At 38.6% G+C, this 25,727-nt stretch overlaps 1 protein-coding gene across 8 annotated transcripts in view; it reads right to left on the bottom strand.

The window, feature by feature from the left end:
* Positions 1-25,727, bottom strand: part of lnx2b (ligand of numb-protein X 2b) — a 56,744-nt gene that overhangs the window by 7,332 nt on the left and 23,685 nt on the right. Inside the window, exons 1-7 of one of the 8 annotated variants that reach the window (XM_049483839.1) lie at positions 25,300-25,559; positions 17,726-17,770; positions 15,113-15,683; positions 11,588-11,778; positions 8,019-8,215; positions 3,004-3,405; positions 2,189-2,323 (exon numbers count right to left, since the gene is read on the bottom strand). In XM_049483839.1, the coding sequence (XP_049339796.1) occupies positions 2,189-2,323; positions 3,004-3,405; positions 8,019-8,215; positions 11,588-11,778; positions 15,113-15,507 (1,320 nt within the window). In that variant the 5' untranslated portion in view covers positions 15,508-15,683; positions 17,726-17,770; positions 25,300-25,559. Of the gene's footprint in view, positions 1-2,188; positions 2,324-3,003; positions 3,406-8,018; positions 8,216-11,587; positions 11,779-15,112; positions 15,684-17,725; positions 18,020-25,299; positions 25,560-25,727 lie in introns of those variants that run through there. The other 7 variants (XM_049483838.1, XM_049483836.1, XM_049483837.1 and 4 more) reach the window with 7 other exon arrangements.

The following is a 25,727-nucleotide window of genomic DNA, read 5'->3' as shown; positions in this document are numbered from 1 at the left end:
TCAAAGTCTAGGCTAAAAAACGTAGCTTCTAGTAATTAAATGTTTCCTTTCAGATAAAAGCTGCAGATCCACAGAGTTCATGGTGGCCAAAAGAAACTAGGGTAAACTGAGATGCTGCTGATCACGAACAATCAGGTTTGTGCACAGTTGAGAAGGTGGACGCCAGTGTGTTCATGGTGCCTGTGTTACCTTCTAGCTAGGCTATTATAGTGAGATTGCTGACACTCTGATAATATGTTCACATTCTCTCTACTCCATTAATTCAATTAGAATAAAATCCATCTTTTTCAGCCTGACATTGATGGACGTTTGACCAGCAGTACCTGCCTCAGACTAGTTGCCACCTTAAATTACAGAGTATGTTTACATGGACTTTTACTGCAACTAATATTTGTATTTTATTTAAAAAAAAATACTATTAAAAACATTGTTACAATTGTTAACCATTTTTAACCATCCAATTATCAGTACCATCAATACGGTGATTATCTTATAGTATATTTGTTGACCATGTGGTTTTGACCAAAGGAGGATAGGCACCCCTCTTGTGACTCTTTGGCACTTTTTTGGCTCTATCGCCTTTCACTTGTTCACCAGGGCCTTATGTTTTATGCACTGTTAATCTGTTGTCTCTCTGAAGCTTCTCTGAGTTGACATCAATTGTATAAATAATATATAAATATATAAATAATTTTGTTTCGATTTGACCAAATCAGTGTCACAAATCAGTGTCATGTTTTTTGACAGCTCTCCATCACTCATCCAAGAGCAGCTCTGTAGTCAACAACTGACTACTGATTGAGGGGAAGGTAGGGACATGGGATTCCAATAAAGTGGCCAATAAGCACATGTTAAAACCACTTCACTCTCGTGCGATAGGTGAAAAGCGAAAGCTCAGGCAATGTGTCCGACTCCCGCGGTGAAAACATTTGTAAAAACAAACGCTCCCCGTTCCAGATCCTGCTGCAAACAGAGCGCAGTGATAATGTGAAGAGCCTGACACGCTGCCATCGTAACTCATGGCGAGTGGCAAAAGCCACAGTTTCCACTATCTTCTCCCACTGACTCTGAAGGGGGGCAGGGAGGGCTCTTCCTCCCCAGCAGGGGGGCGCTCCCTCCCAGCAAGAGTAAAGGCTTCAGCTCCCCAGGCCAAAGCTAACTGTCACCAGCTTTGATCCCTGGCCACAAACAAACACTGACTGCATCAGCAGAGGTAGAGAGAAGGGGAAAGAGAGAGAAAGCAGCACCCTGGCTCTTTTGATCAGGATAGAGATCCAGAGATAGGCTGCTTTAATCTCACAGTGACCAGCCTGCATCTGCTGCCTCAGGCTTTCACCTCGCAGAGCCGGGGAGGAAGTGACACGGCAGCAGGGTGTGATGGATGGCGGTGTGAAGAACGGTTTCACGGAGAGAGAGGAGTAACACGCACACGATGCCACATGGCAACAGTAGAATAAAAGAAAAATTTCAGTGTTTAACAAACACTACCGTTTTAGAACAGTCCTATTTTCAGAAGGCTTTTTTACTTCATCAGACAGATCTCTAATTCTTCTCCTTACTGCTGAAACTGATTTTTAGTTTAATCATGTTAAGCTAAGCTAAAGGCTAAAGCTGTTTCCATGTGGGTCAGCCAGACGTAACTCTTTCTGTAGCAGTTTGTTTTAGTCTTTTGAAGGTTTAGGAAACAGTACTCACTGCTCTTTGGCTTCATGTGAAATTTCTCTAAACAAAAAAGACTTTCAATACTTTTAATAGTTACAGAATTTTCTGTGTTTCTGTTTCTTTTTCTATGTATTATAATACATAGAATAATATTATTATAAAGGTGTTTGTTTCACAAGCCTAAAATTACTCTTTTCAGTTTATAGTTCATGTATTTTTATTTTTATATAAGGCCCTGGCAGTTTATTGTACACTGGAATTCATACCATTTCTGTTTATTGACTAGACATGCAGAGCTTTAACGGCAAAAATAAAGGGAAATAAATTTGGGTGTTTGAACCCCAGTTTTCAACCCCTTTACGATACATGTATTAATTAATTATTAATTATTTAATTAATTAATTAATCAATGTTCCTGTATTGTTTAATGTTGCATTTCTTTAAATATAAAGCTGATCAGATGACTAAAGTTTGGTTTCATGGCTTTAAGTAAAAGCCATAACAGGCACCAATCCATGTTCTTTACCTTCATGAATGTGGAGCGCCGTCTGAAATACTGAGTTTCAGAGATTCTTCTAGCCCCTCTGCTCTGAGCATCACCTCCCTCCTCAGCCGAGTCCAGCTGTCTCATCACCACAAAGTTCACACGTACTTCGCTCGCCTGCTCACACACACCACAACAACAATAAAAACAACATCAGCCAATTACAATCAATACCTACAATCCAAATACAAAGAAAAATATCATCCAAAAATGGTGCATGCATCCATTTGGGCCTAATCATTTACATTCTTTTATGATTTTAATTATGTGGTATATTTATTGATTTTCTGAATATACAAAGCTTCCTTTTATTTTACTCAATATATCCAAATATTTTTGGACACCCCTACTAATGAATGGATTCAGCTACTCTGATTTGCACCAACTGTAATTATTCTGGAAAATACCTGCTCTATTCATGAACTTGCCCATAATTTGTACTAGAGGGCTCTCAGGACAAAGTCCAGGTAATGTTGGGTACAACTTATACAATTGCAATTTGTGTTTAAACACACAGTTCGTCCAGGTAAAGCAACATGCTTAAGGTCAGCAACTAGCAACTGACCGCTGCAACAGAGCCCATGCTCACCTGGTGGTACAAGAAGCAAAATAAGGTTCAATATGTATTTTCCTTAAACATATGGCTCCACTGTAAAGGGAAGCTATTAACAGGCTTCCCAACGGTATAAGATTTATTGACAAGAAGCATTGTTACAACAACAACAAAAAAATTTTTTACCGAACACAAATGTTCTTGCTATTTTTTAGCTCCTGCTTCTCCTCACTCCTGTTCGTACCTGTATGATCTGAGCGGCGCTCTCAGGTGTGCCGTGTCTCAGGTCGTGGCCGTTGATGGCCAGCACTTTGTCATTGTTGCGCAGTTTTCCGTCCTTGGCCGCCAGCCCTCCTGCCAGCAGGTCCAGGATGAAGACTCCCGGCTCTTCGGATTTGCGGATGAGTTTGATCCCGAGGGGCTCGGAGCGGTCGCGCTTCACCAGAGTCACCTGGATGACGGTGCCGGGGTTGTGGAGGTTGTGAGCCGGGTGGGCCGGAGGGGAGGTGGAGGGGTGCGGGTGGTGTTCGGGTCGGGGTTTGAAACCCTTCTCCTGCATGACGGTGAGCCTGACGACGCTACATGGCCTTCGCAGCACAGCGACGGCGTGAGAGTGGGGGACGGAGGACAGGCTGACATCGTTCGCCTGCAAAGAGAAAATAACTTTAGATAAGATTTTTAAACCTGGTAGAAAACAATTATTTAGGCTGAAATGGCACTTAACAGCCTAAACTCAAACTTTGTTTAAATGTCAAAGTGATTTTACTGTCTTTTATGTTTGATTCATTTTCTGTTTACCTACTTTTTTATAATTTAATCTAGAATTTCCTTAAAAGATTTCTTAAAATAATCTAAAATGAAAATGTCTTTTTTATATACAGCTCTGGAAAAAATTACCACTTCAGTTTCTTAATCAGTTTCTCTTTTACAGGGATATGTTTAGGTACAATGAACATTGTTGTTTTTTTCTAAATAAAAATATTGTCATTTAGAGCATGTATTTGCACAAAATGAGAAATGGCTGAAATAACAACAAAAAAAAAAGCAGAGCTTTCAGATAATCCTGGTTTTTAATCACAGTTTTCATGAATCTTGGCATGCTCTCCTCCACCTGTCCTACACACTGCTTTTGGATAAATTTATGCCTTCACTCCTGGTGCAAAAATTCACGCAATTCAGTTTGGTTTGATGGCTTGTGATCATCTTCCTCTTGATTATATTTCAGAGGTTTTCATTTGGTAAAATTAAAGAAACTTAAACTTTAAGTGATCTCTTATTTTTCCAGAGCTGTATATTATTCGTGTTATTAGGCATATTTGTTGTATTGCTATTTGTGTGCTGGGACGTTAAAATCCTCAGTATTTGATAAATATTTTCAATTATTAGCTTTTGCTTTGAAAAGCAAGACAAAATACATTTAGTACTTTTTGATTTATGGTAAAATTTTATATATGAGAAAACATAATTACAACCTGCAAAAAACGTGTTCGGTTTACGATATTCTGCTTCCAGCCAAATGTTTGGCTTTGTTCAATTACAGTGGTGCATCACAAGTGATAACATTATATTAAGGGTGGGACCTTGGGGTAATTCCAAAAGTCTGCCTTGGTCCTGCTGATTTATTGGGTGAGGGCATTAGTTCTAATGGCGTGGCTTTTTCCCTAAGTCTGCATAATACTGTAGTATTAAACCTGCATGACTCTGCCAGCAATATAATAAAACCTGCAGGCAGAAACCTGTCCCAAGTGAAACCAGTGCTGCATTATGATCTACTACCTACAGTAATGGGCAGCGCTACCTACAGCACGTCCATTATCTCCATTTTCCCCCTCGGAAGACAACAGTATCTGCACATCTCGAAACAATTTGTGCTCCTGTATTGCAAAGCAAGCATTCCTGGGCAGGGCTGAGAAAAGCCCCATGCTGAAAATCAATGCACTGACACTGAAGGAGCTGTGGGGGAAACGAGAGACAGCGTTTCAAGAAATGAGAAATCTAATCTACACTTCCTCCAATAGATCTGCTTACAGACTCTCACAATAGTCAAAGAGCTGCACTTGGGTTACAGCTCATCCTCAGGCAGCCTGGTGGAGAGACGAGAGCTAAAGGCCTTCATTCATTCGCTCTTCCCAGGATTCCTGAGCTGTAATGTGGAGCCGGCCGTGTTAGCTCAGTTTTCTCTAGCACTGCATTCCAGCACTAACCGGGGCAGAAACCCAAGGAGAGCTCTGGATTGTGGGAAGGTGAGGACAACACTGCTGAGCAAAAGCTAAAACTTTACATTAGCGCTGTGTGAAATGTCTGTAAAATAAAATCACAATATTTCAGAGTGGTAAAAGTGTTATATCACAATATTTCAAAATATTTTCTAAATATCAATCAAATAGCATTAGTAATGACAGATCCTTTAAAACTACAACTCAAATATTTTCACCAAACTACTCCAAAATCATTTTATTAAAACGAACTGATTAAAATAATAGAAAACGGTAAAAGAAACGGTTACTTGTAAGGTCAGTGGTGAAGGAGCGCAGCTGCATCATAAAGTTGAATCAGTTTAAGATCACCAGGGTCACTGGAGCTTCAGTCTGTTATTGAGTAAACTAGTACAATTTAGTTGTTAGCTTGTTTGTTTGGAGATATTTTAGTCTGTAAATGCTAAAACCATGCAGTTAAGGGTGTGAATCACAGGGAAACTCACACTACAATATTATTTTGATTCATTGCTCACGATAATAATGATATCCTGATACCGTGCAACACAATTCTCTAGGATATTTCACGCCAACTGTGTTACTGACGAGGATAAAATTCTCCTAAATAAGGAAAAAACAGGAATGATGGATGTATCATTTTCTCACAGTGGAAAGAGTCAATGCCAGATTAGACCATGTGAGGGAAGATACTGATCAACAGATCAGTATCGCAGAATAACAGTGTCAGGATATTATCATTTATCGTGGGCAATGTATTGTAATAATATCGTATTGTGAGTTCCTCTGTGATTCTCCCCTAATCTTTGCCACAAATCATGGTTTTAGCATTTACAGACTAAAATATCTCCAAACAAACAAGCTACCATCTAAATGAAGTTAACTTTGAAGCTCTGTTTAGTTCACACATTTAATGAATGTATTTATTGATCTCTTTTTTTATTTAATCTTGTATAATTTTTATTATTTTACTATTATCATAATTTTTGTTCAATTGGTGTATCTGTACATCTGTACAATAAAAAAAATGGTATTCGCAAAAACACATGAACCTACAAATGAAGACTTTAACCCTTTTTCCGAAGAAAAACAAGTAAAAACACAGCCTTCATAATTAATGATTAATCTGTGTCCAGTACATTTCACAGACCAAAACCATGCTGTCAAATACAAATCAAGACCAAAGGTTAAACCTAAATGTAGCGCCCCACAGGAGGACAAACAGTCAGGAACAGGGACGTTCTCTAGAGTCTAAAATAAGAAAACCTTCAACGAATTTCTTCCATGACATTTCGTCTCAGTTCACAAAATCAGCGCTGATCAATATCACACACAACAGAGAGTAACCTAACAATGTCAAGACAGTACCAACCCACAGTAAGCCAATACTGCCTGACATTCAGTCTCGACACAAGTCACTCTGTAACTAGAATTGCAATGGGTCACTTAGAATAGCAAAGTCCTTTTCCACATGTTACGAAAGCTTTCCAAAGAAAGCTGGAAAACATTATTGCCCAAAGGAAATAATAATAATCTGAATAGAGACATTTACCACAACACTGAACAGCATAATGAGATTCAGTGTGGAAAAAGGAGGATACAAACACTTGAAGTCGAGCTAAATTTAAAATGGACATTTTTCACCTTGCTATTTTAGGTTAAACACATGATTCATCATTCATGAGTTTCCCTGCGGTAGGAACAGCACTGCTACATTGCTAAACTGTGCTATATTACACTGTAAACTGCTCAAGGTAAACAGAATCTTGATATGTGCTGAGCTTCAACCTTTATCACTTTCATTACATAATGTATAATTATAATAACATATACTTGTTCTTCCCTTTTCTATTTTATCCGACACATGTGAAGTCAGCCACTGCCTCTTTTTTAAAGCTGTTGCTGATGCAGCATTGCCGAGTATTATCACAGCGCTAACACTCTGTTCCGATACATCAGCTCACAGATGTCTCATGCTGATCGACATCACCCTAGGAGTGATGAGGGGAAAGAGCGCCATCTACCCACCCAGAGAGAGCAAGGCCAATTGTGCTCTCTCGGGGCTCCGGTAGCCGAAGGCAAGCTGCATGAACAGGACTTGAACTAGTGATCTTCTGATTATAGTGGCAGCGCTAAGCCTTCCCTTTTCTATTTGTGTAATATTTGGTATGTCTGTTTATGTACAATTCTATGTATAATACTATGCTACTACACAGTTAACTCTAAAACATCTTCTGATTTTTTGGCCACATCTATATGCACTAGAAGGTAGGGAAAAATAATATTAACCAACAAAACCAATAAAAAGTTTTTCTTTTCTTATTGTTTTTCTCCACCCTACAAAGACTTTCACGGATAAGAAACACCTTGCTAGCACAGAGAGTCACCTGAATACTGCCAATATTAACAACTTTAATTTAATTTACTATACATTTAAAGATATCACCACTTCTAATAACTGAACTGATGTTTCCATCACTCTTCCATGGTCAAAGATGTATGAAACCAAGCAGCCGCTAGTCACATAGATTGCTTTTACAAACATTAGTGAAAGATTGGGTCGAGTAGGCGGGTAGGACATGTAAAATGAGAGAGGAGGGTCAGTGGATACTGAGGAGCAGAGTGCACAGAGGTTAATCACTACAGATCTCCAAACTTCATGTCAGTAGAGCGTAAAGAGCTTCATGGAATGAGTTTCCATGATCGAGCAGCTCTATCCAAGCACAAGGCATCCAAACATTTTTTCGTTCATTGCTGAATTTCATGTGGTTAACTGAAGGAAGCTATACTGTGTGCATGGCAAACTCAATGCCAAGCAGGAGAAAATTTCACAACACGCAGTAAAAGCATGCCCTTTACCCCGAGTCACGGCTGGAATGCAAACACACCAACGTTTGGGTGTGTACACTGACAACAGAGTAGGAAGGAGAGGGCCGATATTGGGATGGCTTACCGAGAACACACAACCTGATAAAATCTGCAGTGAGCTGAGACTAATGTCTTCTAAACAGACACTGATTATATGATGAGCTTTAATGTGTCTCACCTCTAGAATGTGGTCTCCTGGGGCCAGCTTGGCGTCGCGGGCGGCAATGGAGTCACGCACGATCTCCTGAATGACGATGCTCCCGAGGGGCGTGTCCTTCCCGCCCACTATGCGTAAACCCAAATCTTCCTCTGGCTCCTCTCGAAACAGCTCCACCACGTTCGCCTCGGCCACCAGACTGGACCTGAGGGGAGCTACTGGGACAGAGGAGACCAAACATTATGATATTGGAAATGTTTTTGTTAGGAATGCACAGGACATTTGACAACCAAAATGATTTGGCAGAAAATAGCAAAAACAGCAAAAAACTATTTATACTGAAAATTGACTGGTGTTTCTTTTAAAGTTAGGACTTTAAGCAGTGGCAATTAAATACAGCATCAGTGTTCAGCATCATTTATCATGCTCTGTATCAGTTTAATGATATATCTTTCCTATCTTCACTGTTTTTTTTTAACTAAAACATACAAGCTGTACAGGACTAGAATAGTCCTAGCCCTATCCGGATGGTATTAGTTTCTCAGGGGGACGTCTGTGAAAAATATTCACACTTCTACTCAGTGGCAAAAACTCTTGCATCTGGACTGCAATTAAAAAAAAGGAGGACCAGTGAGTTTTTTGGCTTTCTTGGTCACATGACATTACGTTCAGTAGCTCCTCCATTTCCACTCGCTGTTTACGTGGATCTTCATGGAGACGTGCTTCCAAAGTGTAATTACGACGTGTTACAGAAGCTATTTTAATAAACGTGAGGAGACGAAACTTAGAGATGTGCGTCCGTACGGGACTAAAATTACTGGAGGACCATGGAGTTCAGTGAAAAACAGTAGATAATTGAGCCTGTAATTTTCTCAGAGGATGTCTGAGGAAAAGAAAACACGTACATGGTCGTTCCGGATGGGAATAAAATCAAAGAGAAAATTACCCACGGATCCCCTGAGAAACTAATCCCATCTAGATAGGACTTAAGCCTTAGTATTAGTTTGTATAATAAAATTCTGTATGGCTTTCTTAGGTAAATTTCGCTCACATGTCACTCAAAAAGCACTGCTGACGTAAGTATATGATTAAAACAGCAGTTTTCTTCAGTTCTACCAGAATAGCAGTACTGAGCTAAATGTATTGAGCTGTGTTTAAAGGTTTAAGAAATGTTTAATGTAAGTGTTCAATGTATTTTTTTTATTGTAGTTTAATAATAAAACAAACTTTCATGTATCCAATGTTAAAAGTGGCCAAATTAATGGAAACCTGTAATCAATTTTGTTTGTTTTCGGACGACAATTTTCCTTTTGGTGCATCTCTACTTTCTGATAAAACCAGACAAATCAGGTCTCAAGTAAAGTTAATTAGTGAGTGGGTATGATCCTTTGTCTGGCTTAAATTATGAGTCAGGTTTTTTTATTTATGTTTCCAAGCAGCCACTTAACAAAAGACAACCATGATGTCATAACCTCTTAAAATAATAAGACTGTTGCCATGAGAATCAGTGATGATTAATTGTGTGGCCATAAATACTGATGGTAGATATCCTCACGAACTTCATGACTGCTCAAAGACATATGCAGACATAAATAATCCAGCGAAGGTAAAGGTGCAGACATGTCCACAGAAAGCACACAGTGATAGAGCGATGACTGCAGCGTGTAATTGCACGGCCTACAGCGGAATGATTTCATCGAGATTTCCCTCCATTACTAAAGGAATGGCCTCATCAAAGACACCAACTTGTGTTTTGTTTTCCAGCCAAGAGTAAACACAGCTGCAAATCCATTTCCTCTTCTTTTCACCACCGACTTCTGTAAACGCTTCACACCTTTTCCTCTAAACTGACACAAAGCAGCGAGTCGTGTGACATTCTTCCAAACACACGGCTTCCTAAACCACCGACGACCCCCGTACTGTATTTTCTGTAAACAAACTGAAGATAAACTATAATACACATGTTTAAGAAGAGGTACGTGTGGAATGAATATGAATATTTTATTAAAATATATAATTTATATATTTTTATATACATATACTCTGATAAATCATGGAACACAACGGTGTTGCATAAGTTTTTTTTAAGCATTTTTAACTGTTGGGTTTATTTCTATTTATCAAAGTAGTTTCTTACTAATAAAACAAGTTTTTGCCCTGTGACTCATACCTCAAGAGTCTCAACAAGACATACAACTCTGATACTCAAGACTGCATCTTTTTACTATAAGGGCTCAAATGATGACCTTTCATTTTTGTGATGTAAATTGAAAAGTAATGTGACTGGGTGGTAGTTAACTCTAACTGAGGGATGCAAACAAATCACACACCCTCAATATCCAAATGATATTGGCTCTGTAGTCATTACAGAGCACTGGGAAAGCAACCTATGTCTAAAGTGTAGATGTTGAACATACAAGGGAAATCTAATGGGGAAAAAGTGGTAGTTCAGGGAAATAAGCAGAAAATTGCTTTTTACTTCACTATTGTAAGTCGCTTTGGACAAAAACGTCTGCCAAATGTAATGTAATGTAATGTAATGTAATATCATGTAGATCAATACAGGCATGTAAAATGGACATGTACTAATGAGGAAAATAGTATGTTACTCTTTGATATACTATATATTCCTTATTGTGGCAAAATTTAAAATAGAAAAGATCTATTTTTCTCTAAAACTCAGTTTTTTATGTAACTAGCTCTCAAAATAAGTCAATTCTTTAAAACAGAGGACCAGAGCGCCAGACTAACCCATTAATGTTAAACCCCAGCTCTTATTTACTCGTCTGTGTGCCTCGTCCACAGTGACCACAAACCAACCTTGACAGCCACTGCCCTGTGGCACACCACTATATCGGCTGAACATTACCTCCAAAAACTCACACTTAACAATTCTAAACAAGGCAATGCCACAGTATATTCTCATATACCATGTTAACAAGAACACATAATTAGAAACATTTTCACACAATTATCTGAACATTCTACTTCTTACATTTTAAAAATAGCCTCGTTACTTCTATTTCATTTCAGCTCGTTTTCATTCCGGCTTCTAATCGTTCAATAAAACCCCTATCCAGATAAATCTCTCCATCCAGATAGAGTGAATCTGATTGTGATTGGATAAAGAGAAGTATAAACAGATACCATTGCGACTCCCTATTGGTTTATACTGTGATCCATCACACCTGCACCCACCCCCCCCCCCCCCCCCAGCATATATGCAGCTGAAACAGCAAACATCCTTGTGCATCCCAAACGCATCAATATTAGCATTTTAGTATAACATTATAGTCATTAGAAAAATGTCTTTTGGGTAGGGGGGGTAGTGCCCTATAGGCTCCTGTGGCGTGGCCTAAGCTTTTGTTTTTAATGGTATTTTTTCTCCTTATATTACTTTTACTTTTATACTTTAAGAAGTTTTGAAACCAGTACTTTTACACTTTTACTTAAAGAGTTTTAACTTCTACAGGAGTATTTTAAACTCTTTTAAAGTATCTATACTTCTATAAGAGTTATGAATGTCACCTTTATTCATGTTATCTGTGTCTTGTCTTTTGTTAGAGAGACAATGAAAGAGACATCTTTACCATCCTCTCCCTCATCGAAGGCGGGATTGACCAGGCCGGGCTCCGGAGGCCCGCGGGGATTAAATGTGCGTGTGAGGGCAGGATTGGATTTGGTGTCGGACTCTCCTTCCGTCTTACATCCCTTTAACTCGTTCCAGCAGGGCCTCTTCCTCCTCTCTGCCTCCTCCCTGAGCCGCCTGAACGCAGGACATCTGGGAAGGAGGGAGTGATGGAGAAACAACAAAGAAAAGACAGAAGAAGAGTGGAGTGGAGTGGGGAGAGAAAGAGAACAGATAAAAAAAAAAGAAAGAGAGTTAATAGAGAGCAGAGAGCCAGGAAGAGGGGAAGGGAATTGGAGCGGAGGGAAACAGTTAGCGAGCACGCTTCATTACTCAGTGGTCTGCTGTTAATTAACCTACAAGACATTCATCACAGGATGGCAGCCGAAGTAACTAAAAATAACCTACAGTAATTCAGCCCACTTCTTTAGATGCTTCGTATCCAAGAGTCAGTGTAAGCATGAAAAAAAAATCAATGCTCAATTTCAGCTGGAAGGCACCACATGCTAACTTGCTAGCACATGTCAGCATTTGTTTTAACAGGCCTGGCCTCTCTCTGGAGGGTGAGGTGTGAGAAAGGCTTGCTTGGAGCTTAGCACACAGGGCACAGAGTGAGAGAGTGATAGAGAGTGTAAAAGAGAGTGAGGGGATGTGTGGTGAGAGAGAGACGGGTTATGCAGATGAGGACGGCTATTCTGCTGCATTGCAGAGAGGCCGAGGGGACAGGTCAGTCCAGAGCAGAATCAGGTCTGACCGAGTCAACGCCCTCGTCCTCCCCCCTCTGAACACTCCCTGCTCACTCTCTGTTTACACTGAGCCTCTCTAGCCCACGTGAATTACCAGCCAAACAACCTTTAGACCTCCCCATTACATCACAGCCGACAGCTCAGATGATAAGCAGAAAGTCGACCCGTATGAGGGAGATGAACGCTGGGGCACAGCAAGGTGGCTCTACCTTCTCCAGTCATAATCCACATGTAGAACACGTGGTTTCACAAAGAGGATATGTTGAGTTTAGATCCAGTGTTTGCTATACTAAGGCTTATCATACACAGGTATGCCATAAGTCATGAGATAACAAGTGTGTAAATTGATCAAGGGGGCGGATTGGGAATGCCAACACCTACATATAAGTTGTGACAAGTTATCTTGGGAGTGATGTTCAATTTCCAATGTTGTATGGGCACATTAATTATGCCTTGACCCACAGCGTTATGTGTACCAGTAATACATCACTGAAGGTAATTCTACCCATAATGGAAAGCACAGCGGGTGGTAGGGGTGTGCCATATCGTATAGAACGCAATAATATTGCCAAAAAAATTTTTTATATCGTGAACGATATTATAACCTAAAATATTGTGCCATATCACCCACCCTTAATTATCACATCAGCTAGAGACAGATTGTATCTGCCCAGTATCATTTATTTTACTTTAATCATGGATATATGGAGATATTGGAGTGCATTATTAGTATCATGACTTCTGTTACAAATATGATACAATTATTGTATTTTTTAATAACTCAGTTAGGAATGTGCCATACTATATTGTATGCAACATTAAAATGTTTGTTTTTTTTCAGTAGTAATTCAGTGTTTTGTTATTGTTATCACACAACTGCCATGAAATATCGTGATATTATTTTAGGGCCATATCGCCCACCCCTAGTGGATGGTAACAAGTGTGACCGGTGATGGAGCACAGCTTAAAAGAAAAGCAGCAACTATTGTTCAGCACCTCCAGGAAGTCCTTCAAGATGCTGAGAAAGGTATGTCCAAACCTTTGACATGTACCGTATATGGCAGAAGTCTTGAGACATGTCAGTTGACACATCACTGGCTATCCTGAATGTTCGAATTAAATGGACCTGTCAACATTGTTTTTCAGCTTTTTGATTCATCACAATGGCAGACACTGTTTTTCAGATGTAGAGGAAACTCTTTCCTAAGGACTCTTATTAGTATAGCATAGTTATTTAATGGTATGCATATTTACACTGATTGTTCACATAAGAGGGGTCATAGTTTACTGCACACAGAGAATACATGTTATGCTACAAGGGTTATTACAGTTGCATCGTGAAGTCCACTAGATTTTGCCACCACTTGCCACAGAAGCAAGGACACATCATTTGTGTGCAGGTGAAACACTTCTGAAAAAAATTCTATGCACAAACTTCTGCAAATCTCAACATATCTGCATTCTTTTTCTTGTGCAAAGTATGCTTTGGGCCTTATAAGCTATAAGCTCTTGAATTTGCATGGTATTGTGGGAAATGTAGTGGTTTAGGGTTATTGCTACTATAGTACTGTAGTCTTGTTTGTCCACCCGCCCTCTCATCCTCCATTCTTTTTTCAATCTAAATCTTCCATTTTATTTTAGGTTTTAATTAAAGGTTATCCTGTACTCCTGTGAACCTGTGCTAAATCCTGTACAAACCAAAGCCAAAATAAAATGGCTATTCACTACTTTTCTTTACATACCAATGATTAAGCATAATCTCAAATATAAGACACTCTGCAGACATGTCACAGTGCTCAGTCATGTGACTCCTAATTAACTCCATGATCCGAAAGGCACATAGCTCTTACCAAGGTCAAGCCCTCACATTTGTCACTTACTCTATTCACTCACTGTTCATTAATCCAACTAAGCTTAGTCAAATCTCTCTGCTCCCACCAGGCACAGATAAGCTGCATTCCCCAGATGCCTGAACAGCATATTCTTGATCAATGTTTCAAGATATTATGAGAACCAAAAGTTGAATAATAATGTTTATAAAGAGCATAAAGTGGAGAGTCTAGGTTAAGGTGTCCTAGGTTTGACGGAAGGCATATGAGAAATAGTTTGAGACTAGTACTAGTACTAGTATCCCATGACTTTTGCCACATCCCATGGAAGCTATATAATGCTGTACTGGCCTGTTGGATGTGTGTGTGGGACCTTCTGCATCAAATGTGGATGTAATTTGTGCTAGAGTCGCTTGACTGTTGGCATGGACAAATCTAGCCAGACACTGCCAGGCACAATAATTCCCACCCAATTGTGGGAGGTAATGCTTTGGAAATGGAAAGTCCCATCCATCTGGCACCCACTATCACTTTCCATGAGCAAACTGGCCAGTATTCAACTACACTCACAAGATAACACCTTACAACTTATAGAAGTGTAGGCATTCCCAAGCAGCCTCTTGAGGGAACACTTTAAGATCAAGAAGTTACATATTGCTATTTAATGAACTGTGGCACGTCTATTCTTGCCTATATTAATTGTCCTGCAAATAAATGCTACATATTCTGTAATATTAATTGAAATGCATTGTTAAAAACACAAAGACTGCAAATCTTGTAATCAGCCCACCATTCTCATTTTGGTGGATCCCCAGTATTAGTTCCCAGCTTGTATACTCTGTTTGTTCTGTAATAGTGAAGAATTGATTTATAATAAATACATCTAACTTGTGTTTGGCCTTTTGCACCGACCTGTTGTGCAGGTGAGGCTCCAGCTCGCAGCGCTGCATGCTCTGCTGACACTCGCTGTGGAAAGGGCACAGCACGGTCAGCTTGTCCAAGAGGTTGCGAACCAGCAGGCTGGAGGAGCGGCACTGCTGCAGCTGGAGCCGCTGCCGGTCCACGGGGCAGAAGTCCTGGTCTCGCAGGAAGCTGCTGAGGCACTGATAGCAGTACGTGTGTCCGCACGGGGTGTCCATGGGCTGCAGCAGGGGCTGCAGGCAGATGTGGCACACCAGCTCATCGTCCACATCGTCTTGGTACTCGTACAAATGGCTGTCCTGGCCTTCGTGGCCTTGGCCACACTCCTTACACACCCGTGCCCAAGTTAGGCCGGCCGCTGGTGCCAGCGCCTTCTGCTCTGTCATGGTTGTTGATTCAATGTGTGCGGGAGATGTCTACAGTCTATGTTTATCCTCTGCTCGACCCAGAATGCTTCTCCAGTTCTTCATTAGACACAAACGCTGTGAAGACGAGCTATTTTCAGTTCAGTGAAGAAAGAAAGAGACATCCGTTCCCTTGGCCTCCTCATCTCGCATTCCTGCTGGAAAAGAGAACAAAGAGGAAAAAATGAGCGTAAAAAAAATAGTACTGGTGGGGGTACTTTCTTTTTTTGGCTTGTGCTGGGCTGGCTATACAGGAAATGACACAAATTCACTTCACAGCAACAAAGCAACAATATGCTGGAGGGAGAAAGAGCCGCAGCTGTATCCTGCGCTCCCAAGTTTCCTCTGTAGCCCTGTAGGTTCCTGACTCGGCCGAGTGTCGCTCCTCACTTCATTAAAAGGGGTTAAGCTCCACAAAATGATCTGTGAACAACAGTCAAAACTCACCTAATGGGAATTAGGTGAAAACGAGAACCTGAGGGTGACCCGTGCCAAAAAATTCCAGCCATCTCACTAATGAGCCCCTCGTGGCCAATCAACAGTAGGCTACTTCCCTCTGTGAAGGTCCTAATCGCTACTAATTCCACCTACAATAAGAAAAGATTGTGCAGCAAAAACTCCCTAAACTGCCACTCTTATCACACTCACTGAGCTGAAGAATGTGGAGTAAATAACTTCTAAATACTGCAGCTTCTGAGACAAAACGTTACCAGATTGTGCTGTTTAAAAAGGACTAAATAATTAAGTTTAGTAATAAAAAGCCAAAAACATAAGCTTCTACACAGACATGCACAAAGTCATAGGTGTGTGGCAGTATGTAACGTAAAGTTATTAATTGTTACCTCAGAAGACAACTCGGAAATGGCCATGGCTCTATACGTTTTGAGGTGTTTTCTAGTGAGTGAGGCTGTACCACCTGCAGTGTACAGCACATGCAGTGGGTGCTAATGATCGTGACCGGCGACTTCTGGCTAGGATTGACCGTGTGAATAGACAAGTGCCAGAAATCTCATCCACATTCAATGAAGGAGACCCTATACACATATCCCACAGGTCAGTTCAGCATTTTTTTTAGCTTACATGGGTCATGACAAAAGTCATGGGACACAATAATACAAAACTATTTCCATTTCCTACAAAATTTCAATGCATAAAGTACTGAATAGGAGTTAGCTGACTAGATTTAATACATTTTTTGTATTCCATCAAAACAGTGAAATCTGAAGACAACACAACACAAAACTAATCACGGTCTGCCACCAATATTTACAGGTAAACTACTGATTAAAAAAAGCAAGACTGTGTTTTTGAGAATTGATACCATATTGCAAAACATAATATTGCAATACTTTAATATATCAATATTTCCTACTTTAACATCATGGTTATACACTCTTATACAGACAGCTGAGTTTGCTTGAACAACCCTTTTCTATAGTGTGTAGTAGAAGGTCCCAAAAACAACAAAAGCAATAGTCCACCCATCAATTCAGCCTCGTTTCTGTTTCTTTTTCTTGGTCGGGGTCACAGAGGGTTCAGAGCTTACCAGGAATCATTGGGGGTGAAAGGCAGGACTGACCCCCTTCACTGAACTGGACATTCATCCATTGTATATGGTACCACACGTATACCTAGGCTTGTCATAATAACTACATTAATGACTTAGGCTAAAATGCTAAAATATCAACTTGTGTTTTCATTTTATTTATGTTTTATTTATTCTATCCTTTTTTTTCCAATTCCAATGCATGAATATGGAGCAAATTCATTTCTGTGCTATTCTTTTATCATCATTTATTATATCAGTGCCATCAAATGGTCCTAAAAGAACAATACAATGTTTCACAATAAAATACATTTTTAGGGCAAATATATTGTGTACAATATGCGATATACTCTCAGACAGCATACACCAAATCATAAAATTAATAATGTAGTCAAAAATCCATAAATATAAGTTTGTAAAGAGAACCTTTACAAACTTAATAAAGCATAGATAGCATGCATTAACGGTTTAAGGAAAAAATCAAAACCGCAAGACCTAAAACTCTCAAACTATTCAAAAACAAGAACCTTGATTCGCGTCAACACAACACACTGAACACGACTGCTCCTTTAAAACTTCAAACAAGCCCTACACACACACACACACACACACACACAGTAAACAAATCTCATCTGTCATTCATCTTCAACCCACCTCAGATGCTGGCGGACAGTGGAGACGGTCAACTCCCAGCAGCCCCTGCATGCAAAGAGAAATTCAAACTCAACAGCTGGGCTGGCTGCCTCCTGCCTGACCGAAACCAAACTCCTTCATCTCCACCGGCATGTGTGTGTGTGTACACCGGCGTGTGTGTAAACGCGCACGCGTGTGTGTGTGTGTGTGTGTGTGTGTGTGTGTGTATAAACGTACACACACAGGCAGAGAGAACCGTGTGACTGGCTGGGAGAGAGATCAGTGAAGTGGAGAGAGGTGTTCAGTGTCTGGCCATACGGGCTCAGGAGGAGGAGTTGAAGCAGCAGTTTGTGTGTACGTGTGTGTGTGTGTGTGTGTGTGTGTGTGTGTGTGTGTGTGTGGGTGTATGTGTGAGTGTGTGTGCGCGCACAAGAGGAAAGAAGAAGGGGGAGTTTATGTGCTGATGGCGCACAAGTCCAGGCAGCGCATTCCAGGAAGCCGTCACCACCGCTGACCAATTACACCGCGCTCTGGGAGCGTGCTGGTGTGTCCAAGACAGAGATATGTAAATACGCTGTCTGAGGTCAAGCGGGACAGTCTTTTCCCTATCTGTGTCCTTTTTCTTTATTCCAGCAGCTACACTGTAAAAGATACGGCTGAGAGACATCTTGGAAAATTGTAACCATATAAAATTATGGAAAAATACAGACATACCCATTCAAAGTTCAAAAAGGTCAAATTGCACATAAACAACACAACCTATAGGAGATCCGCTATGGTCTATGTCTTTACTCCTAAGTGTATATATAGAATATGCTGGGACAACCTACACAAATAATTAACGACTGCAGAAATATCACAATAAACTATATAATAATGCTTCCTGATCAGTTTTAAAATATCTATATATAACTGGTAATAATATATCATATTTCATGTATATGTGAATTGCAATATCTTTATTTAACTATTTATTTAAAACTATGGAATCATCTACTATTGTGCACTAAGTGCTGACATCAACATCATGCCAAAAGTCATGGGACTTGCACCTATGTCCCATGGCAGGTAAAGAACGCTGCACGTATGCACAATACTAGCCAGACACCATTGGTCACTATCATTACCATCTATCATTGCTATGCTGTCCACTGAGGTTAGTAATGCTTTCTATATCATATTTCTGGGTTACACTTCATGATCAATTTATAATCCCATGACTTTTGGCATGTAAGATTATTTGCAAACAGAAAGGTGCCCTATAGCTTATTAATTAGGAGCACTTTGCAGTCTGCAGTTTCACAATTCCACACTATGCTTTGGATTTAGAGTGTTACCAATTAAGCCTTATCCTATAGCTAGCATGTTTCCTGAGAGTAATTATTATTACTAGCATATTATAACCAATTGGGAGCAAAAATCAAGAATAAACCAATCAAGTGTAAAAGCTGGTTAATATGTGCCAAATTTGCTGTTGTAGCAGCGGCTACTGTTCTAGAAATAGGGCTGGGTATCAAAATTCAAAGAAACGCAGATCATACAAATTGTCCACACACTGCCGCTGTGCTAAAATCCCTCGCTCGCCTTCATTCGTTCTGTCTCTCCTTCTCTCTTGTGCACTCTGTCACTCAACCACTCGCTCTGTCTTCCTCTCTCTCTCTACAAAGTGAAACATGATTTAAATTCATTTTTAAGTGATTGACACCACTAATATAAATATCATTTAATTTTTTTCCAATCTAATGCTGACATTTCTTTAAAAGAACTCTTAAAAACTAAAATGCATCCAGTAATATGCTTCAGAAAAAAAATATTTGCAGTTTAAGCACTTGCGGTTTAAGTAATTCTGCTGATTTTTTCTAAATAAAGTGCCAAAAACATGCTCACTGTTTGTTTGTTCCAACAAGATCCAAAAGTATGGTAGCCTCTCATGGTGACAGTATGAGATTACTCATGTACTGAGTGAGAATAATTATTGCTTTTTGTATTTTTTGGTTGCAATTTAGAGAAAGGTATAGAAAAAAAATAGCATTTCTGTATCGATATGGAATTCAAGGTACTGCACCAGGATCGGTATAGAAAATTTTAAGGCAATAACCAGCCCTATCTAGGAACGCTTCATACTAACTACTGGAATATGGCCTAAAGGATCTGGTTGCACTCAGCCACAAGACCATTTCTGAGGACAGATACTGATGCTGGATAATCAGTTCTAGGTGCCAGACTCCACTACATCTCATCCCACAGGTACTCCATCACTCCAACATACACAATTCCACTGTTCCTCATTCCAGAGCTGAGGGCTTTATACCCTCTAGACAACATCTGACATTGGTCATGGTGACCTTGTGCTCATATGCTACTGCTCCAAAGCATCCCATTATACTGGCAATGTTTTTTCTTTAAAGATTACATAAGCTGAGTGAATGTATGTGTCAGCAATAACTGCATCTTTAAGTATTATATACTGTAGTAGTGCTGGAGTTGGAGGAAACTGTTAGAAATTGATCTACAGCTTAACCTTAAAGGTCTCTCTGTACTCTATAGGCTGGATGTACAGTGTGTACTGCTGGTGTCTCTGCCTATAACAGTAGCAGTGGTAGCAGTGACCCTGGTTAAGATGGATAGGCCTGCTCTTGGGAACAGCTAATAAAGCGGAGAGGGTGTTTACAGCTGCACCAGTGGCCCCTTGCTACTAATGCAGCATTTTATGATACAGTGGCTCTCAAGGATACACTTCGGTCAAGCCTAGCACTCAGCAAATACTGATCAATAAGGACAGATGGAAATGTTAGTACCTTAATACTGTTAATGTAAGGGTATCGGACAATTTCCTCAAAGTACAGCACTGTTAAATTGGGCAAATCCATGTATCATACACAAAATTCAGCAGCAAGTAAGCGGTCATCCATAAACAAATCGTGTTAGCAATGTATCTAATGGGACAATATGTTTTTTTACAAAAAGATTGTGTAACTTACCACCATAATCCACATCACAATTAATTTATTGGCAATTAATAAGGATAAGGTAACATTTTTCTAGACCTAAATGTCATAGTTATAATGTTTGATACCCTGTACTACCAGTAGGGCTAGACAATTTGGCCATAATTTATAACTTATATATAATTATACACCTTATACATATACAGGTGTGTCTCCAAAAAATATAATATCATTGAAAAGTTACTTTATTTATATAGATGTATTACACACAGAGAGATCTATTTTAAGTGTTTATTTCTTTTATTGTTGGTGATTATGGCTTACAGCCAATGAAAACCCAAAAATCTATGCATCAGAAAATGTAAATATTATATAAGACCAATTGGTACTTTTGGCAGTGTGGGAAGTGGGCCAAGTCCTGTTGGAAAATGAAATCCGCATCTCTATAAAGGTTGCTGGCAGAGATAAAAATCTTACAGCACTTCATGCTTCCCTCAGCTGACAAATTTTATGGAGATGGGGATTTCATTTTCCAACAGGACTTGGCACACTGCCCACACTGACAAAAGGTCCAGTCTTATATAATATTTAAATTTTCTAAGACACTGATTTTTGGGTTTTCATTAGCTGTAAGCCATAATTATCAACAATAAAAAAATAAATGATTAAAATAGATCATTCTGTGTAATACATCTATATAATATATGAGTTTCACAAAAAGTTACTTTATTTTAACTGAATTACTGAAATAAAGTAACCTTTTTAATGATATTCAAAAAAAAATTTTAAATGCACCTGTATTTCGGAATTCTTCACATTTTGAACTGAATTACTGAAATATAGTAACTATTTAATGATATTCAATTTTTTTAAAATGCATTTTAAATGCTGTATTTCGGAATTCAGATATCACTATAACCAATACAAAAGCCACAGATAAACTTCTGAGAATGTATTTGTCAATGTATGTAACAGGTGACATCTAAAATATGGTAAAAAAAAAAAAAAAAAAAAAAATCTTTATTTAAGAATTTTCTATCATAACATACATAGATATTGAATTATTATCTAGCCCCAAGTACCAGGAACCGACATTATATTGTGATATCAGAGCCTCTTAAGCAATCAATCAATTTAATTATATGTATACACGCAACTTTTTGTGTACACAATGGTCTATTTATTTCTCCGTATTCAGGTCTGGTAGGATCAATGGACATGGTCTATTCTCTAAACCAACAGTCAATACAGACTAGCTCTCCAATTTAAAGGGGAGGTGGTGTAAGCTAATAATTCAACAACCCTGCTGTCCACCACCTATAGAGTAAATAGTAAATCAACGTAAATGAGAGTGCCCAGTCTGAAACGCTCTCCCAGTCTGACCGCCCAGAACCAAGACCATGAATCACTCTCTCCACCACACCCATACACACTGAATACACACGCAGAGCTACAGCAGCAGCGCCTGGTCCAAACGTGCACCGCTGAGTTCACCTGGAACAAGTGAGCGATGAGTTCCTTACATGACTGTGAAATAGGGGGAAAAGGGTGAGCATATCCCACAGTGGAAGAATTACAAACAATTTCAAACAACTTGACAATACATGATATTTATGGCACAAAAATAGAAAACAACAGCATCACAAAAAAAAAAAATACAAATAAAAATAATGAGCTACTTGTTGTATCAAGAACTTTACACTGGTTGTTTTAACAGGCTCATTATAACCTATAAGCAGTCTAAATATGAAAATGTCTTTCTATGATCCTTAACTTTAAAAATTAAGGTGCCGCAAAGGTTTTTTAGAGTGATACCACAAAAGATTCAATGCCTGTCAAAGTAACTATATATTATATAACTATATATAACTGTGTATATATATATATATATATATATATATATATATATATATATATATATATATATATACAGTTTATAAATTTGTTCCACAAATTATTGCGATAACATAATTTATTTTAAGATTTATTTTATACCAGTTTTAATAGTTATGCCACTGGTATAACTATAATAACAGCATAATGCAATGAAATCTTGATTTATTTAATATTTTGATATTCAAAAAGGAATTAAAAATATGTTTCAAGTCAAAATACAAGATAATTCACATTAACGCAAAATATCTAAGTCAGCTAAAGTTATTGAGGTCATGTCCATATATTGTACAATAAGTCAATAATGTAACTACTGTAACAGGCTTAGAAGATTTATTTTTGCTTCTATGAAGAATAAAAACATATGTTTGTAATAAAGATGTGTGTAACAAATAGTGTATAGATTAGAAAAAAAACCTTTTCGTCCAGTGTAGATCAATTTGCTGTAAAAAGTGTATATTCCAGCCTAGATCATTGAGTTTGTTGTATATGTTGCCAAGCCAGAAGTCACGGGATGGGAACTAACATCATGTCCCATGACTTTTGCCATGCCACTTAACTAATTACATGGACAATTCCAGCCAGAAGCAGCCAATCACTATAATTACTGCCCACTGTGCTGTCCACTGTGGGTGGTAATGCCTTCTATGCTGTTTTCCCTGTACACATGTGACACTGTGTATCTAGGAAGGTTAAATATGTGCACAACTTGCCCATGAGATTATTTTTAAGATAGATTTTACAAGAACATGTTATAATATAAATAATTCCCATGGAATATGAGCACATAGCAGTTTTTCCTTTTGTATCAAGCAGCAAAAAAGTACCATGTGATTTAACTAGAATGGCATGTGGAATCTGACAGCCTACAATGTGACGCCTGCACACGTACACACTGCAATAGCAATGCTTAAACTGCCTGTTTACAAATCTATTATGAACGGCCATCTTTTTTTTTTTTAGTTATTTCATACTTTCACACATTTTACTTCACATTTAAATTATGGTGCCAGTGGATTAATTATGTGGCAAATAAAAGAGGATCATTTATTTGATTTGTCACAATATTTGATAATAACCTGAAATAACATCTAAAAATAGAAATCAGATGTTGATCCACAATAAAGATAAAACTCATGTGAACAGCTATTTTGAGATCATCTCATAACAACAACTAACTGCAGAAAGACAAATAGCCAAATACACAGTAAATTATTCCATCAGGTAAGCAGGAAAATGACCTGTCAAAAACACTGAACTGCAGGTGGAACAAGATCAACCCGTATATTACAAACAACTAAACAGAAACCTAGACAAACACTAAACCACAACAGAGCAGTATCTAAAAATCATATTTGCAAAGTATTTGGTAACACCTTACAATAAGGGTCACAAATAACAGAACTCAACAACAGCAATAAACAAGCAAATAAATCTGTTAAATACAGGAATATTCAACAGATTTGTCCAGAACACGTCATGATATTAATAATGCCATCTGTGCATTGACTATTGGAGTACAACAATGATATTAGGCAGTTGTTAGATAATGCATACACAATTCCGCTCTGAAGAAAAATATTAGAAAATTATGATTTTACCAAATTGCAAAACCTTAAATATAATAAGGGGGAAGATGGATGATCACAGCCATCGAAAATGCTAGAATTTTTGCAACAGGAGTGGCATAAAGTTATCCAAAAGCAGTGTGTAAGACTGGAGGAGGAAAACATGCCAAGATGCATTAAACTGTTATTAAAAAAAACAAGGTTATTCCAGCAAATATTGATTTCTGAACTTTTAAAACTTTATGAATATAAACTTGTTTTCTTTGCATTATTTGATGTCTGAAAGCTCTGAATCTTTTTTTGTTATTTCAGCCATTTCTCATTTTCTGCAAATAAATTCTCTAAATGACTATATTTTTATTTGGAACTTGGGAGCAATATTGTCTGTAATTTATAGAATAATACGAAAATGTTCATTTTACTCAAACATATACCTATGAATAGCAAAATCAGAGAAGGGATCTCTTAAGCTGTGTAAGCTTTTGTAAAGCTAATTGTATCATGATATTGACTTTATAGTTTCCTTTGCTTTACCCGACACTGAATGTCCTGTGATGTGACTATTACATTGTATTATGTGTATGAAAAGCCACAACTGTATATTTTCCAGGCCTTAGTATTATAGTAGCAGTACTATAACTTTAAAAACATATTCACAAAAAGTTATGCACCTGCTAAACCCAACCAGATTATTGACAAATTGTCAGATGAAGGGTATTAGAAGTGATGAGGCCCCAACTCTCCGAGTCATTGACCTGACACTTGAGTCTGGGGTCATAAATCATTGATCAGTGTCAGCTCAGAGAAGCTAAAAAGTCACAACTAACTAGAATTAAAATTCTATTTTATCTCTAAAACTCTCAGAAAGAGCTATTTTATTTGTATTATATTATTTTACTTTTTATTTGAGCATTAGCTAGCTAGGCTAACACAAAGGCACAGCACGCTGTGTACCTAGCTAGCTAGCTAAGTACCTAACTACCTGTCAACCGTGACAAATGTCACCTTTAGTGTCACTAAACCTGAACAAAACTATCCCAAAACAAACCAAACACACACTTAGGAGTGACTTTAACCGTGATCATTATTTGTACACACGTATCAGCAGTATTTTATAGTATTTTTATAGTTTTTGTTGAGCAGGTAGAGCCTCAGCTCAGCCAGCAAACACCGAAACCAGCCTTACCTGAGAGGCTTTCAGGAAGTGGCTACGATCCCCCAACAAAGCTCTGGAAAGGTGAGCTGAAAAAGGTCTTCTTTCAGAGCTTCTGCTTCACTTAGAGCAACAAAAACATCGAGATAACAGGAGCAGACACGCCAGACAGAGACCTGAGGAAGTTTTTGTATTAATTTTGTTGTTTTTGTTCAGTTAAAGACTAAATATCGTTAGTTTCGGTGAGCGAAGCCCACGGGCGCTGCTGACGTCGTGTAGGAAACGTGTGCAGGTAGGCAGTAGTGATGGGAAGTTCGATTCAATTCGGAATCGATTCACATGAACAGAACGATTCACTGATTCAAAAATTAGTTCTAACTACTTATATTCACTGAATACAGACTTAAATAAATAAATAAATAAATTGCCTTAAATGAACAATCTGATCATACTGTACCAGT

The sequence above is a fragment of the Astyanax mexicanus genome, chromosome 10, assembly GCF_023375975.1.
Source record: "Astyanax mexicanus isolate ESR-SI-001 chromosome 10, AstMex3_surface, whole genome shotgun sequence".
In the NCBI taxonomy this organism is placed as follows: Eukaryota; Metazoa; Chordata; class Actinopteri; order Characiformes; family Acestrorhamphidae; genus Astyanax; species Astyanax mexicanus.
This window is presented reverse-complemented; position numbering and strand designations above follow the sequence as displayed.